General features: G+C 53.4%; 3 protein-coding genes across 8 annotated transcripts in view; 1 reads left to right on the top strand and 2 right to left on the bottom strand.

The window, feature by feature from the left end:
• tab2 (TGF-beta activated kinase 1 (MAP3K7) binding protein 2) overlaps positions 1 to 4,352 on the bottom strand; it is a 21,775-nt gene extending 17,423 nt beyond the window's left edge. For 2 of the 4 annotated variants that reach the window (XM_076016337.1, XM_076016340.1), the window contains exon 1: positions 3,738 to 4,351. The gene's annotated coding sequence lies outside the window, so the exon portion shown is untranslated. Of the gene's footprint in view, positions 1 to 3,737 lie in introns of all 4 variants that reach the window. The other 2 variants (XM_076016339.1, XM_076016338.1) reach the window with 2 other exon arrangements.
• Positions 1 to 17,500, top strand: part of LOC142881903 (putative ribonuclease ZC3H12C) — an 89,943-nt gene that overhangs the window by 26,511 nt on the left and 45,932 nt on the right. The gene's annotated exons all lie outside the window — the stretch shown is intronic.
• The window catches only part of cdk19 (cyclin dependent kinase 19), a 28,740-nt gene continuing 19,363 nt past the window's right edge, over positions 8,124 to 17,500 (bottom strand). For all 3 annotated transcript variants that reach the window (XM_076016363.1, XM_076016364.1, XM_076016361.1), the window contains 8 exons: positions 16,400 to 16,531; positions 16,105 to 16,248; positions 15,930 to 15,999; positions 15,768 to 15,840; positions 14,762 to 14,859; positions 14,237 to 14,315; positions 12,641 to 12,919; positions 8,124 to 11,517 (listed from right to left, as the gene is read on the bottom strand). In XM_076016363.1, coding sequence (XP_075872478.1) covers positions 11,392 to 11,517; positions 12,641 to 12,919; positions 14,237 to 14,315; positions 14,762 to 14,859; positions 15,768 to 15,840; positions 15,930 to 15,999; positions 16,105 to 16,248; positions 16,400 to 16,531 — 1,001 coding nt within the window. In that variant the 3' untranslated portion in view covers positions 8,124 to 11,391. The remainder of the gene's footprint in view (positions 11,518 to 12,640; positions 12,920 to 14,236; positions 14,316 to 14,761; positions 14,860 to 15,767; positions 15,841 to 15,929; positions 16,000 to 16,104; positions 16,249 to 16,399; positions 16,532 to 17,500) is intronic.

The following is a 17,500-nucleotide window of genomic DNA, read 5'->3' as shown; positions in this document are numbered from 1 at the left end:
ATGGGTGGCTGCAGTCTCAGCTGGCACGGCAGCTCCTCTGGCCGAGCTCCAGCCTGACCTGGACACACACAGCGAGCAGGGGCTGCACTGGGCAGCAGGCGCCGCTGTCATCAGAGGCCAGAGCAGAGAGCCCACTCACACCAGCATCCACATCTTTGCTTTGATGAACGTTCCGTCGGCGAGACGACGACGGAACAACGGCACAGCGGAGAGAGGAGAGCTGGAGGAGGGCACACAACCAGCGCTGCTGCTCACCTAGCAAGACAGCAGCCCGAGCTAGCTGCAGAGCTAACCTAGCCACTGCAGCAGCAAGCCTGCAGACAATCACTGCATGTGATGAGTATTATGGGAGTATTATGCTGGGAGCCTGGAGACAACCTAATCCAACAGTCAATGCAACCCCTGCACTGGTGTTACAGCTGCACAGACTGAACATGGAGAAAATATCACAGACTCACAACGTCACGCAACAAAGTGCAGAGGAATGGAATGGGGAGGGAAACGCACGGTCCCAGCCCTAACTGTTATCATCACCATCATCGTCCCTGTGAACTGGCTCATCAGCTAGCATCAGCTAGCATCAGCTAGCATCGGCTAGCATCGGCTAGCATACAGGTAGCAGAGACACTCGCTTGCTGCTTGCCGCTGCGCTGCTGGCGTCCAAGATGACGCCAAGAAACTAGTTTTTTGGGAAGCGAGAGCTCAGCGCAGACCAGAGGGGCGGGGGTGGGGCAGCAGAGTGGGGGGGGGGGTGGCTTTGGGGGGGAAGAGGGAGGGGCTGGCGCCGCCACCTCGTCGCGCAATAACACCAAACAAACACAAGTGCATAAAAACAACAGCCTTTTATCGACAAGCGACTGGGCAACACACACACACACACACACACACAAAGTGCACTGGCTTGGCTGTGTGGACTGAGTGTGTTAGCATGTTAGCATGTTAGCACGTCTGAAGTGGCATCCAAGCAAAGCAATGAGCTGCATGCAGCTCAGCGTGCGCAAATAAAAAAGAAAGAAAAAAAAAACAGTCCAGTACTCAAGTCTGTGTGTGTGTGTGTGTGTGTGTGTGTGCGTGTGTGTGTGTGTGTGTGTGTGTGTGCAGAGAGCGAGGCTGCACCACACAGCCAAGACCCCCTCTTCCTGGCAGTGCAGTTCCACCCAGTTGCAGGCAGGCACACATGCTTTGAGTTAGGGGTCTGCACCTATAAACAGTGGGCCGTGCAGCTCGCTGGCCAGGAAGTGCAGCGCCCAGCGCCGGCCACCAGGGCCACCAGCTGCACCGGCTGCTAATGAATGACACACACTGTGTCAGCGCGGCGGCAGACACACAGCCTTGCATGGGAGGCGTCGGCCAGGACAAACCCACACCGGCATTCACAGGGTGTGTAGTTGTGTTGTTTTAAAGGAGAGTGCGCACATCAAACACAGTGAGCTGCAGTCCCAGTCACACTTCCTGCTCAGGAGGAGGAGGAGGAGGAGCAGGAGGAGGAGCAGCTGCCAACCTGCTCAGCTTCGCACCACCGTCCTCTTCCCCGGCGTAAACAAGATAACACAGCAGAGACCCGGGAGGTGACGAGGTTCTGAGAGGACCTGCAGGAGGCCAAACACACCAGGAGTGTAGGACACTGGCAGGACCTGCACCACACAAAACTGACCCACACACCACAAAGCACTGCTCGGAATGAAAGAAGCACCAACCTGTACTGGGGTTTGACACAGACTGAAGCCACCGCCACACACTGTGTTAGCCAGGGCAGCGCAACACACTGTGTTAGCCAGCGCAACACACTGTGTTAGCCAGCGCAACACACTGTGTTAGCCAGTGCAACGCAACACACTGTGTTAGCCAGCGCAACACACTGTGTTAGCCAGTGCAACGCAACACACTGTGTTAGCCAGCGCAACGCAACACACTGTGTTAGCCAGCGCAACACACTGTGTTAGCCAGAGTCACACAACACAATAAGTAACACAATGTGTCAACACTTTTTTAAATCTAGATCAGGTGTGGGCAAACGATGGCCCGCGGGTCATATGCAGCACGTGAAGCTTTTTAATCCGGCCCTTAACATGAACTTGAAGAAATGATATTGACAGACAGTCAGTGAGTCAGTGAGTCATCAAACAGCTGCACCTCCTCCAGGTTTGCAGTGCTTTCAGAGTCTTTTCAATACAGAACACCCTGCTGGTTCTAGGTGGCTCTGGATGGTTCTGGGTGGTTCTGGGTGGTTCTGGATGGTTCTGAGAGCTAAACACCCAGGTGGGGCTTCACAGACACTGATTTGGTTGCAACTTTGCTTTGCTTCATCTTCCAGTGACATTACAGCAACAGGTTTTCTCCAGGACATCCCATGATAGATGGTTTCCTCCACCAGAAACACTGCATCCATCTGCTGCTGCTCCGCTACCCTCTCCCCCTCTGGCACATATTGAAACCCAGTGGCCCAGCAGTCACACAGTGGGTCCACCTCTCGCTAGAAGGCAGCAGAGCAATACAACAGCAAGACAAACTGACCTGATTACAAATGCACTTTTCACACATTGGAATTCCCTACCGCTATCGACCTCGGCGCCTGTGTTTGACCTCTGACCTCACAAACAGAGACCGTTCCAAGGAAGAGACAACATCCCAGCACGCAACCTGCACACTCCCACCATGACAACGAGCCCTCACCTCATCCTCGGTCATCCGGACCACCGACAACATCGACCGGTGCCTGTTGGAGCCGTCATCCACCGCAGGGTTCTGCAGAACCCGTCCAGCTCTGCAGAACCCGTCCCAGGCGAGTTTTCCCACCCTTCAGCTCCCACAACCCTGCCATCCGTCCACGAGGAACAACATCACAGGAGATAAGGAGAAGGTGAAGTGACTCATCCATCACCTGATTTATGGAAACTGCTGTTTGTGTTGCTCCTCCGCTGTGATTTCAACTTGGCAGCGGTTGTGCAACACCACAAGCAACGAGCCAGTCGAGAGTAAACACTCCAAAACAATACTAGCATTATCCTCAGGGTTAAAGGAGGAAACGCACAGACAGAAGAAGAAGAAGAAGAAGAAGAAAACAGTGGAGGAATTATTATTGCGTTTCTTCTTTTGACGCAGCTGAGAGTTCAGCTTGTAGCCACACATCGGGGCTAACATGACAAAGTTTGACGTTTCACACGCAAAAGTTGTTGAGACGAGATACAGCAAAGAGGGGGACGAGGAAGAAGTGAAGTAGCGGAGATAAAATACAACACTTAAGTGGAGGGAACAATTCAATGATTTAGCGTTTCCATGTGCGGACCGTTGAGCTTCGCCTCAGTGGAAAAAGTCAGTGAGCTCAGCACAGCTATACAACACGGCTGCTAGCGCCACTTAGCCGCGGCGCAACACAACAAGGCTACAGCACAAGAAAACTGTACAACGGTGCACTGGGAACGTTTATACAAGTTATAGAGTGTGTGTTTTGTGTTTTAAAGAACAACAAATGAATCCAGAGAGAGTGGGAGCAGCCTCCCCCCTACTAGCGCCCTGGAGCTAACTGCTAGCCGTTAGCCGCTAGCCGCTAACTAAAACTTTTTCCAACATCTCAAAACTTTTTCCCTTCGCGCTTTCTTCCAAACACAAGGGAACGAACAGCGCGTTCCCAACTCGCTCGCTCACGGCCGCCTTACCGCCATTCAGAAACCTCCCCCCCTCCCTGTTATTACTGACGGAACCAAACAAAGTGGAGCAACTTTAGCTGCGGTCCGGACTTACCGTCCCCTTCCCGTCGCCGCCGCCGCCGCACTGCCGGGGCCGCCGTCAACAGCCGACACCGCCGCCGCCGGAGCTCCGGAGGGCCGCGGAGCTCGCCGAGGATGGAGCCGGAGAGGGTCTCCGGCCAGCAGGAGTGGGGGAGAGCACCGAGGCCCCGGGGCCTTGGCTCGATCTGTCCGCGAAGAAGCGAGCCGGGGGCAGGCTTCCGAGCGCCGGGCCTCGGTGTGACAGCGAGCCGGGAGCGAGGTGTGACAGATCGGCTGGTGTGGGCCCCCCTCCCCGCGACGGCCCCGAACTTTTCCGCTTTTTCCGCAACTTCCAGCAGATGCGAATCAAAATAGAGCCACAGAATATGGCGGCTGCATCAGCAAGCTCCTATCGCGAGAGGAACTCTTTCTCTTTCTCTTTTTTTCTTCTTCTTCTCCTCTCCTTCCTTCCTTCTCTCGGTTTGTCAAAGAAGTTGCAGTTGCTGAAGGGAGGAGGAGGAGGAGGAGGAGAAAGTTGTGATGTAGAAACTGGGCCGAGGAGGAACCGGCGGAACCGGATGCGAGCGGCGGGTCTTCAGGCTTCACTTCTTCCTCTTCCTCAACTTTCATAAAACACACACACACACACGCGCACACACACACAGATAAGAATCATGTCGACAGCAGCTGCAGACAAGACAGTGAGGCACAAACTGACTGGAAGTTGTGTGATGGCCAAGTGTGTGTGTGTGTGTGTGTGTTGAAAGCACCGCCTGCTGCTCTGCTCTGTCTAAAGCACAACACCAGTGACATGGCAAGGAATTCACCACCACCACCACCACCACCACTGAGGAGTCCCACGTTCTCACTGACGCACAGTCGCCCACAATCTCACGAGCAAACAATGTATTGGGAATGGACGGCGTTGGATCACAACAATAACATTGAAAATGAAACACATCTGCCACGCACTGGTCTGTTAGTTTCACTGTGAGTGTTCTCTGCCCTCCGTGACTGCAGAACCCATAGAATCAAAGACCCCGAGGTCAACTCAGGCCGTAAACACGGGGCTAAACGGGCTCGCGTTAGCCATAGCTTGTAGCTTGTAGCTTGTTTTGCATGGCCGGGTTGCCACAATGGCCACAAATGCACAGAAAGGGACCCATCGGTGGCACTGGTGGAAAGAATCAAAAATAGAAATGAGTGAGTCACTGTTTGCAGGGACACTGCGAGCCGCACTGGGATCCCACTGGGCCTCTGGAGTCCAGTTTGTGAACCAGTGACGTCCGGGCCGCCGAGTCCGGGCGTCATCCCTTCAGTGGAAGCAGGACGGAGGAACTTTGGGCCCGAGGAACGAAGAAATCAGCGCCGACTCGGTGCTTCCCTGGTGGTGGGCCTGAACTCTGACCCCAGTAACTACTGGCCCAGAGTCATTCTGACCCAGTAACTACTGGCCCAGAGTCATTCTGACCCCAGTAACTACTGGCCCAGTAACTACTGGCCCAGTAACTACTGGCCCAGAATCATTCTGACCCAGTAACTACTGGCCCAGAGTCATTCTGACCCAGTAACTACTGGCCCAGAGTCATTCTGACCCCAGTAACTACTGGCCCAGTAACTACTGGCCCAGTAACTACTGGCCCAGAATCATTCTGACCCAGTAACTACTGGCCCAGAGTCATTCTGACCCAGTAACTACTGGCCCAGAGTCATTCTGACCCCAGTAACTACTGGCCCAGAGTCATTCTGACCCAGTAACTACTGGCCCAGAGTCATTCTGGCCCAGAATCATTCTGGCCCAGAATCATTCTGACCCAGTAACTACTGGCCCAGAGTCATTCTGATGGAAAGCTTTGGATTCAACCTCTTCTTAACGATCCAACCAAGTTGACTTCACACCTTCCACCTCATACCTGCACCCCTCCACTCTGTCTTCACTCCAGTGGTGGCGCTGCAGTGCAGGCCCGCGGGCACGGCCCCCCTCACACCAGCAGCGATGTGGCCACAGCGGAGCGAGCGGCAGCGACGCACTCTTGTTGACAGTCAGCGGCGGTGAAAAAAGAAAAAAGGAGGAAAAAAAGAGAGGGGGGGGGTGGAGAATTTGCTCTTCAGCGCTGTGGGTGGAAACACATGGCATCTCGTGTGTCGGCAGTGACTCACACTCACACACACACACACACACACACACTGAGGCCTGTGCTATCTGGCTCAGCCTGTGACCCCCTGACTCCGACTCTGAGACCCCCGCCTGGAGCAGAATTCCCCCTCCGGCCGGCGTCACCGCAGCCTCTTATCTGCTGTGAGGTGGCCGCGACAATGCCTTCGCACTCTGGACGTGTGTGTGTGTGTGTTAAAGAGTGTGTGTCCAGTGAATCAGGGGGGGGGGGGGAGAAAAGAAAAGAGACAAAACAAGGCGACCTCGTCGGAGGAAAATTCCCTGGGCTGACCTCGGAATGTCGCGGCATCTCACTCCTTCTGCAGGCCTTTCTTCTCTTCCTTTTCTTTTTGCCTGTTGGTTCTGGACCCCTAGTGGACGCCTCCTGCGTCTGCAGAGTGGGATGAACAGAGCGGAGGGAGAGAGGGAGGGAGGGAGGGAGGACAACATGGGCCCACACACGGCAGCACCCGGAAGAATTCCGAGCCACTCCAGAAGAAACTCGCAGCCACGCTCCACTCGCTCAGCAGGAGAAGCCTTGTGCAGAGCGGCCACACACACACACACACACACACACACACACACACACACACACACACACACACACACACACACACACACACACACTTGGGCTGTGGAAAGAGGCCCGTTTCTCACGGTCTGAGGGCCGGTGGTCACGGGTCAGCGCTGCTGTGCGGAAGCCCCGCGGCCGTCACTTCCCTCCCAGAGCACAGCGCCGCTGGAATTCATTCATTCATTCTCGGGAGGGAAAAGTTCTGTGTTTGTTTGTTTTTTGCATGACAAGACAAAAGCAGGCAGGTGACAGGTGATTCATTGCTGCTGCTGAGTCTGGATCTGGGATAGAGGGGTGCTTGTTGGGTCTGGAGTTGGAGAGGAAGGAGAAGGAGAAGGAGGAGAAGAAGGAGAAGGAGGAGGAGAAGGAGGAGAAGGAGAAGAAGGAGGAGGAGAAGAAGGAGGAGAAGAAGAAGAAGGAGAAGAAGGAGGAGGAGAAGAAGGAGGAGAAGAAGGAGGAGGAGAAGAAGGAGGAGAAGAGGAGGAGAAGGAGGAGAAGGAGAAGGAGGAGAAGGAGGAGAAGGAGGAGAAGGAGGAGAAGGAGAAGGAGAAAGTATTCTTCAGCTCATGTTGGGTCCCGATGCAGCAGCAGGAGTTGTAGATGAAAACTACAGAAACATCCTTTCAGGCTGCTTTCACTCTTTGTCTTTTTGCAAGCAACTGCTGCTCCAACGATAGAATGCAGGAAAAACTGGAAGCTGCATCCACATTTCAATACCGGGAAATGCTTTGGAAACGACTGATTTGGACTCCGCCCACCACAAAGCACATACCACTGGATGTGTGCTTGTGACGTCACACCTGTTGACTTCTCTCACCTGAGCCGTGGCCACCGGCCTCGTCGCGGCCTGTCACTTCATTCTATACACACGTCCTGCTGCGCACGCATGCGCCTGAACGCTCTCACCCAGCTGCAGCTGCTCCTGGCAGCCGAGTCCGGCCGAGTCCAGCCGAGCCGCAGCACCTGGCGGCGGGCTGCAGAACCAGGAGCGTCCGTGTTCAAGCATTCTGCTGCAGCTTCCTCCAGCTCATAAATTTTCTCCCAGCGGTGGCGGCGGGTCTGCCAGGAGCCGGGAGCCGGGAGCCAGGGGGCCGGGATCCAGGGGGCCGGGATCCAGGGGGCCGGGATCCAGGGGCCAAGTCTCGGCTTGTCTGGCTGCACACGCAGACAAGTGCACGTCAAGCTGACGCATCCGCTGGAATGTCCTGATCAGGCGGAGACATCCTGTTTCTGCAGCAGGCAGCGGCTCTCACCTGTAATTTGGAATCAGTTCAACACACGCAGGTTCAGAAGCCGGGCTCTGCCGCAGCTTCGGAGAACCGGTCCGGGCCCGGCTGGAGGTCCAATCACCTGGAAAATATCCACCGTCTCCGGCGGGTGGTCAGAAGACTCCGCATCTGGAGCTCCAACCATCAGCACGGCTCGTGAGAGCAGAGGTTCCCCGTGTCGGTTGGAACACGAAGATCAGGAATCCACCAGCAGGTCACTGGTTCTGAAGTCCAGCGGTCCAGCAGCGGGTAGAAGACAACAAGCAGCGCTCCCACTGCTGGGGGGGAAAAAAAAACAGCCGCTCTTGGGCGACACCAAGTGGCGACTCGGCAGAACTGCAGCAGGGACATGCCAAACACACACACACACACACACACACACACACACACACACACACACACACAAGGTGTGAGCCAGACAGGAAATGCTTCTTCTTTTTTTATTATAGTAGAGGATATAAAATAAATATACATGAATTCTGCTATTGCTGCCTTCGACTGCCAGTGCTAAGAAAAGACAACGAGACCAGGCCAAGTGTGTGTTTGACAACTCTCTCTCAGACTCACACACACACAGACACACACATGAGTGTCGAGGAGTGGGCGGACACCCGGACCTGCAGATGCCTGGGATGCAGCTGGAGCCTCACTGAGGTTCAGAACATCTGGACCTCTGCAACGCTCATGAAGAAAGGCTGATACTAAATCCATGGAGTTAGAACCGAGCCTCGTCGTGTGACACACACACACACACACACACACACACACACACACACACACACACACACACACACAGTAAGCCATAGCACAGTAAGGACTTTAGTGTCAAAAGCGAGACATTAAAAAAACATTAAATACTAAAAAAAAGAGCAATATCTGAGTGACAACAGTGCATTAAAAGACATTAATTGTATCAATATCCCAATGAGACACTCTGAAAAAGTGTGTGTGTGTGTGTGTGTGTGTGTGTGTGTGTGTGTGTGTGTGTGTTCTTATGTACAGCATCTTATAACACACTTGAGAAGCTCGGGGGAGGGGCACAAGTATCGACTTATGTATCGATCTATTTTAGCTGCTGCTAGCTTCCACAATATGCTACATAGGTCGTGAGGGAGCTAAAGGGCTAACGGGCTAACGGGTGGAGCCGTCGTTGCTGGCGGTGCCGCCACACATTCACTGGACAGGAGAGGGCGTCGTGGAGATGAAAACACCCAATAAAGGAAGAAACTGCAAAAAAATAAAAATAAAAAAATCATTTAAAAAAAAAAGAAAAAAGACAGGAAGTGCACAGGGGCATTTCCTGTCTGGTCCGATGGAAGGCCCCTTTGTAGAGCTACTACAGTTAAGGCAGAGGAAAGACTCAACATTATAATTCATAGATGTATGGAAATAATAAATACCATTGTGTACTATATACTATATTCATATATATATATATATTTATATATATATATATTTATATGCATTTCTTTACAATAGTTCATTTGGAGTACATTTCAGAACGCTGTGGAGGGACAGTGAGTGCGCGACAGACGGACTGAAAGAGGACCGGTGGGGTCTGCGTGGCAGCCGCAGAGGAAAGCTCGCCAACACGCCACAGCTTCTTCTCTCTCTCTTTCTTCCCTTCTTTTTTGCATAGGAGCTGTTAGACAGTAACTGTGTTCCCAAGCCCAGTCTCAGTACGGTGACAGAGAGAGAGAGAGAGAGAGGTGAGCGTCGGCGCCGTCGCTCCTCAGGTTGAAAACCGTTGAGTAGCTGCTGGTTCTCCTCCCGGAGGCCCAAAGAACCACCACCAGGCCCGCCAGCGCCACACGCTGGTGGGGAGATGCACCCTCGCACCAGCGCGTGGCACAAATATGATTTGACCCGTCAAAATATTTCAGCGCGTGTCAGCTCAGGAAAAGGTCAAAGGTCAAATTAAGAAGACTGTTCCAAGTTCGATCAAACCCTGACAGATCTGACAAATAACTGCAGTTCTCTTTTCAGCCACAAGGTGTCAGTGTTCTCTTAGCTTCATTTTGGGTGGGCACTTCTCCATTAAAAAGAATGATAGACATTTCATTAAAAAAAAACAGAACAAAACAAGTTTTCTTATCAAATGCCGATCAATGGGTGCATTCTATAACACGGCCTGGCCAGTCATGTGACTGAGCAGGACCAATGAAGGCGGGGCATCATAGGTGGAACTGTTCTTCAAATTTGTCTCGACAGGTGTTTTGTAAACATATATGACAATATTTCAATTAAAAAAAAACACACAAAAATGTGAGAATATTCTGAGCAATTAAACATTTTCAATTTCAAATTCCATTCTTAGCAGGAAATACAATAAAAAAGACTGAGAATAAAGGTTCACTTGTTAGTGTTGAACATGAATGGCAATACTGCTGCTGTTATTTCTCATGACAATATATCAAAAGCATCAAAGTGTGTGTGACCGGCTACATTTTGCACTATTTCAGCTCGGCTAAGCTAAGCTACGCTAGGCTAACCGGCCGCTTCAAAATTTAGCACCAATAATCGACTTGTGTTGTTGCACCCGCCCTCATTGGTCTGTGTTGGAGAAGGCACCTGTCGTCATGGGCCAATGGCGTGTCCCCCGTCGGGCCTGGCGGTGGAGGCGGAGCTTTTCAACGCCACCAGTCACTGGCTGTTCTTGCGAGCAGTTTTTGCAGCTCGGCTCGGCGCTCAGTGCAGTTCTACTGAGTACAGAACCAAAGCAGACGCACGGCATGCAGCACACTTTAAAAAACCAACCGAGAAAAACACAACCGGGCAAACACTGTACACATACGCACACTCATTCACACACACACAACTGTCATTTAAAAAAAAACAAAAGGTCTGACACGGGTCCAGTAAAGACAGACAGACACCAGGGGGCGCTGCGGCTCCGTTAGCTGCACGGAACCTTTGTGGTTCAGAAACCTCGCAAGGAAAAAAACAACAACAAAAAAAAAAACCTCGACGTCCAACCACGAGGCAGGAGATGGAGCCGCTGCTTCCTGTCTGGACCAGGGGAGGTCCCGCCCCCCTCGTCACAAGAGGCGTGGCCTGCTGAGGGAAAGGAGGCGGGGACGTCGCCGACGCACTCTTCAGTTCTGCTGCGTGCAGACAGACGGCCGACCCCCATAGAACAGCAGAGGAGAGGAGAGGGGCGGGGCTAGGCTGGGGGCGGGGCCGGCTGTCTCCGCCTCTCCAACAATATTTACATTGACATCAAGTGTGGAGGTGAAGTGGAGGATTCAGTGGCCAGTCAGTGACAGCAGATGCAACACAAGGCGCTGTACAACACACACACACACACACGCACACATACACACACACACACACGCACACACACACTCCTTGTTGTGTCTGTAGGTGCCATGTTTTGTTTGTTTCGTGTGTGTGTGTGTGTGTGTGTGTGTTTTCTTTCCCCCGCCGCCCACTTCCTGCTGTGTCTCCTCCTCTCCTCCTCCTCCTCTCCTCCTCCTCCTCTCCTCCTCCTCTCCTCCTGTTTGTTTACTTCTGTGTTGTTGTCGTTGTTGTCATCGTTTTTTGCGTGCCGCCAGCGGAGAACAAGTCCGCTGCGAGTGACGTGATGCGCAGGAGGGAGGCGGGGGTGGAGGGATGGAGGCGTGGCCTCTGCAGTGGGGGGGGGGGGGGGGGCATCATGCTGGTTGGGGGCTGGCTGCTGCGGTGGCCTCAGTAGCGGTGGCTCTGGTGGGAGTACTGGGAGCTCTGCTGGGAGGCTGTGGGGTATCCCATGGTGCTCTGGGGCTGCGAGGAGCCCTGGACGCTGCTCTGGTAGCCCAGGCGCTGGCCAGAGTGCTGGAGGAGGGACAACAACACAGGGTTAACTGCTGTCACTCACCGTCCTTCAGTCTGCTTGCTGAAATGTCTTTCTGTCTTATTGAACGTTGAGCGGGGAGACCCTGGGAATCCAACCTACAACCTTCCTGCAGTGAGGCAGCAGCTCTGACTCCACTGCGCCCCCATGTGGCCCAGCAGCCTCGTCAAAGTGGCCAAAATGAAATGAAAAAAAAAAAAAAAAGATGACCCGGTTCAACATTCACTCACTTCCTGCTGTCCCTCTGTGATGTCACAAAGGGCCACCGATACACATCTCTGGAGGTTAGTGACCACATGTGGTCACCATGCTGGCTCCGCCCCCTTGAGACCGCGAGTTCCCGCAGCAGCGTGAACGCCGAGGGAAGCGCCACCTGCTGGCCAAAACCTCCCGTAACCTCTTCTGGCCCCGCCCACCACCACCGTCCAGTCACATGGTCACCTCCCGTGACCTCTTCTGGCCCCGCCCGCCACCACCGTCCAGTCACCGACGTGTTGCTCATATTGAGCGGAGAGAGCAGTGCATGCTGGGAGAGATCGATGAGGGGAAAAGTAGGACGCACACACGCACACACACACACACACGCACACACGTACGTACACACACACACGTACACACACACACACACACACACACACACTGGTTTAATTATACATGTGCTGCCAGTGGAGCTGCTGTCTCCAGCACCTCTCTGGCCTCTCACCTGATATCCTGGACAGCAGGGGGGTGCAATACGCCTTCTCACCACCAGATGGCACAGGCCTAACAGGCCTAACGGGCTCAGCTGCTCTCATCAAGTTGTACACTTGCTATTGGGGTTGGCCGCCTTGGCCGTGGCCCCTGACCTCACAGGCCCCGCCCTCTTTTTCTTTCTGACAACCTCCCTTCATTCACGGCGTTCTCTCCATCGGCGCCACCGCTGGCGGCGGGACAAAGTGCGGCGGTTATCACTGCAACCCTTGGTTTGTTGACCCAGAGATGAGGCCTACACTACACCACGCCATCGCACAACCACACAACTGCACTGCACAAACACACAAGCACACACTCACACAATGCCATCACGCAACCACATAACGCACGACGCCCCACCGCTGCCCCCACCTGGTAGTCTGGCTGGTGGACGGCGGTGCCCGAGGAGGCCCCTGAGGGTCCAATGCGAGGCTTCTTGTTGGGGGGTCCCTGGTCCTGGCCGCCGTGCTGCAGCCCGCCCCCGGCCACGCCCCCTCCACCGCCGCCGCCGCCTCCTGCCGTGCCGGCGGTGCCGTTGGTCTGGGCGGAGCTCTGCTGTGAGGCTGCCGCCTGCTGCTGCTGCTGCTGCTGCTGCTGCTGGTTCTGGTTCTGGTTCTGGCCTGTGGTCTGCTGGTGCTGCTGGGTCTGGTTCTGCACACACACACACACAAGAGCTTCATAACAAACCAAACCAACCAAGAAGACAAAGAAGAAGAAGAAGAAGAAGAAGAAGGTGGACCAGGTGTGCAGGTTTGGGTGCACAGGGCCACCGTAGTTCACTGGCAAGCTCAGGAGAGGGAGGGAGAGTGAAAGGCACTGCGATCTGAAAGGTGACCACTTGATGTCGCTGTTTATTATTCAAAATTTTCACAAGGAGGACCTTTAATGAAGAAGGAACAGAGCAAAAAGAAGCTTGCAGTGGAGGGAAGCAGTGAGATTCAGAGTGGAGACAAAACTGTTGTGTCTGGCTGCTTCCAACCTTCTGAAGATCCACAAACATCACGGCAGCAATGATAACAGAACAAAGTGGTGTGGGTCCTTTAGCCTTTAGCTCGGTCATGTGACCACCAGCAGACTCCTGAGGAACATCTCCAAATATCCAGTACAACCCAATGAGAGACTCAGAGAATCAAAGACTCACAGACCCAGACCTGAGCTGTGAGTCCAGACGGGTTGCGGTTGGTGTGTGTGTGTGTGTGTGTGTGTGTGTGTGTGTGTGTGTGTGAGGTTAAGAAACAAGTGCAGAGAGGATCCTACTGAAGACAAAGAGAGGCTTCAGTGAGGTCAATGACCTGCGGTGAAGATTCCTTCTCACAAGGAAACACAGCAGCTTCACTGTTACTGCACTTAGATGGAAAAAAGGGCGTTGATGACAGAGACATTATCATAAAGAGAGAGAGAGAGAGTGAGAGAGACAGAGAGAGAGAGAGTGGGTGAGTGAGAGAGAAGGAGAGAGGCACTGAGTTGCATCAGCTGCTGTTTATGTAATTGTGAAGTATCGTGGCGAGGCCTTCAAAGAGTTTGATGGTTTGATGGTTTGATGGTTTGGTTCTTTTGGTTCTTATGATGGTTTGATGGTTTGGTTCTTTTGGTTCTTTTGGTTCTTATGATGGTTTGATGGTTTGGTTCTTTTGGTTCTTATGATGGTTTGATGGTTTGATGGTTTGGTTCTTTTGGTTCTTATGATGGTTTGATGGTTTGGTTCTTATGGTTCTTATGGTTCTTATGATGGTTTGATGGTTTGGTTCTTTTGGTTCTTATGATGGTTTGATGGTTTGATGGTTTGGTTCTTATGGTTCTTATGATGGTTTGATGGTTTGGTTCTTTTGGTTCTTATGATGGTTTGATGGTTTGATTTCCGATCGGTAGGAGGGACGAGCAGAAGACCTACGCTCTCCTGCTGAGGCCTCTGGATTCACCCAACACATCAAATCAAATGAAATAAGAAAGAATGGGGCGGCCCGTCACCTTGTCAGCCTTCTCCTCCGGCTCGTCTTCGTTGAGGAACTCCCTCTTGGGGTAGGGGATCTGGCAGCCGGCAAACACGCTGCAACCACAGGAGACACATTCAAAGAGTGCTGGGCCGGTTCTGGACCTCCTGCCTGCTCCTGTCCTCCTGGTCACTCCTCCTCTCTACATGCACCACCACTGAAACACTGGTTCAATCTAACGACTGTGACCTTTAACCCTCAGCGTAAACAGTATGTTGTGCAACTCTCCTCCACCTACCAAGCAGATGGAGTCTACCAGTGAATCAAACAGTAGTTTGGAGTTCAAAGGACCAAATGGTTGGAAGCGTCTAGCAGAGGCTGTTAGATCTTCTCCATCACCGAACCCACTCCTGTGTATCTTCAAACACCTGACTCACCACCAACACCTGCACAAGCTCCTAATGACTCTTGTATGTGTGTACTGCATCAGTATTTGTGTTGCATTGTGTTGAGCTGTGCTACGTCTTGATGTTAGGCGTGTCGGCTCAGAGATTCAACTCACTCTGTGGTGGGGAGAGGCTCCTCCAGGAAGTAGGCATCCTGTAGCGCCTGCTCTGACGTGATCCTCTTGGTGGGGTCCATGGTGAGGAGCTTCTGGAGCTGAAGGTGCAGAGGGAGAAGAGGAGACGGTTCAGAACAGGCTTCAGGTGGATCGGGGGGGGGGGGGGGGGGGGTTAGATAAGACAAAGTGAGTCGGTTCACTGCTTCTCTCAGTCCTCTATCTCCCTCTGCTGCTGCTGCTGCTGCTGCTGCTGCTCCTTTATCTCCAAGGTCGAGCTGTTTGTCTCCTCAGCTCCTGAGCTGAAGGTCGGAGATGTTTCTCTCTATCTGACCTGGTGTCAAGCTGCTCTGACACGCTGCCGCTGCTGCCGCTGCTGCTGCTCAGATGACAACGATGACGACGATGACGACGGCCCTTCAAACTGCTCTTGATGCTCCAAACTCACTGATCCAGGGAGAAAAATGGAACTCAAACACTGGACTTGACCACAGGAGGAACCATGTGGAGAACCAGGACCACGTCTACACCTCCCTGGATGCCAACACACTTCACAAATCACAAACACTGCCGGTGCTCTTCAAAGGAACCAGTAGCTGTGAGTCTGTTAACACACCAAAGACTGACTGACTGACTGACTGGCTTATTGACTTATTGATTTATTGACTGGCTGACTGACTGGCTGAATGACTGACTGGCTGACTGACTGACTGGCTGACTGGCTGACTGACTGACTGACTGGCTGAATGACTGACTGGCTGACTGACTGACTGGCTGACTGACTGACTGACTGACTGGCTGACTGGCTGACTGACTGACTGATTGGCTAATTGACTGGCTGACTGGCTGAATGACTGACTAACTGGCTGACTGACTGACTGACTGACTGACTGGCTGATTGGCTAATTGACTGGCTGACTGGCTGAATGACTGACTAACTGGCTGACTGACTGACTGACTGACTGACTGACTGACCAGTCAGGAGAGTTGAGGTGTAGTGTGGACCCACCAGGAGGAAAACCTTGCTGTCTGGTTTGACTTTATGCTTCTCCATGTACTTGATCAGGCTGCTGTTTGAATATCTGTTGGAAATGGGAAAAAAACAAAAACACCGATCAATAATGAATGAATGGAGTCAGTGAGTCGCAGCCGGATCAGCGCCACGACTCACGTCGTCCTCCTGAAGTCCTTCTGCAGTGTGGGGTACTCTGGCATCTTCCTGATGTCCTCCCAGTCCTTGTCTGCAAACACACACACACACACACACACACACACACACACTGTCACCACAACACATCGAAACACAGCAGCATGTCTACACAACGGGAGCCCCTGCTGGTGGCCACCTGCGGGGAAGCCCATGACGCTGAAGATGCGGTCCAGCTGGTCGTGGTGGAAGGGGTTGCTGGTCTTGATGTCCTCCTGGCGGCAGTGGAAGATGGGCTCCGAGGTCAGCAGCTCGGCAAAGATGCAGCCGATGGCCCAGATGTCTGGAGCGACCACCACGCGCACACACACACACACACACACACACACACACACACACACACACACACACACACACAGAGGGGAGGTCAACACGCCATGCCCCAGGTGACGGGGTCGACCCCTGAGAGCTCCTCCTGTTCTCCTGGCACCCACCGATGGCTTTGGTGTAGTGTCGGGCCCCCAGGAGCAGCTCAGGGGCCCGGTACCAGAAGGTCACCACCACGGGGTCAAGGTCGGCCAGCGGCTTCAGCGGCGAGTTGAAGAGTCGGGCGAAACCCATGTCGGCTGCAGGAGGGAGAGAGGTAAACAGCAAGGTCACCACCAGGGGGAGCCAGAGAGGTTCAGAGCAGCAGATCTGGGGAATGCAGAGGTTAGCGACTACAAGCATCAAAAATATCCCCTACTGTCGCTGCAGTAGGGGGCGCTGTGAGGGCCAGTAGGGGGCGCTGTGAGGGCCAAACATCTCTTCTACTACTACTGCAGTAGGGGGCGCTGTGAGGGCCAAACATCTCTTCTATTACTACTGCAGTAGGGGGCGCTGTGAGGGCCAAACATCTCTTCTATTACTACTGCAGTAGGGGGCGCTGTGAGGGCCAAACATCTCTTCTATTACTACTGCAGTAGGGGGCGCTGTGAGGGCCAGTAGGGGGTGCTGTGAGGGCCAAACATCTCTTCTACTACTACTGCAGTAAGGGGCGCTGTGAGGGCCAAACATCTCTTCTACTACTACTGCAGTAGGGGGCGCTGTGAGGGTCAAACATCTCTTCTACTACTACTGCAGTAGGGGGCGCTGTGAGGGCCAAACATCTCTTCTACTACTACTGCAGTAGGGGGCGCTGTGAGGGTCAAACATCTCTTCTACTACTACTGCAGTAGGGGGCGCTGTGAGGGCCAAACATCTCTTCTACTACTACTGCAGTAGGGGGCGCTGTGAGGGTCAAACATCTCTTCTACTACTACTGCAGTAGGGGGCGCTGTGAGGGTCAAACATCTCTTCTACTACTACTGCAGTAAGGGGCGCTGTGAGGGCCAAACATCTCTTCTATTACTACTGCAGTAGGGGGCGCTGTGAGGGCCAGTAGGGGGTGCTGTGAGGGCCAAACATCTCTTCTACTACTACTGCAGTAGGGGGCGCTGTGAGGGCCAGTAGGGGGCGCTGTGAGGCCGGTGATGCTCTGACTCTGACTCTGAGCCCTTCAGATTCTAAACACCATCAATCATTCATCACTTTTCCGTCCACCGGGAGTCACGTTT

This window comes from Nelusetta ayraudi, unplaced genomic scaffold, assembly GCF_046127955.1.
Source record: "Nelusetta ayraudi isolate G7.1 ecotype Tasmania unplaced genomic scaffold, CSIRO-AGI_Nayr_v1 ptg000222l, whole genome shotgun sequence".
Taxonomy (NCBI): domain Eukaryota; kingdom Metazoa; phylum Chordata; class Actinopteri; order Tetraodontiformes; family Monacanthidae; genus Nelusetta; species Nelusetta ayraudi.
This window is presented reverse-complemented; position numbering and strand designations above follow the sequence as displayed.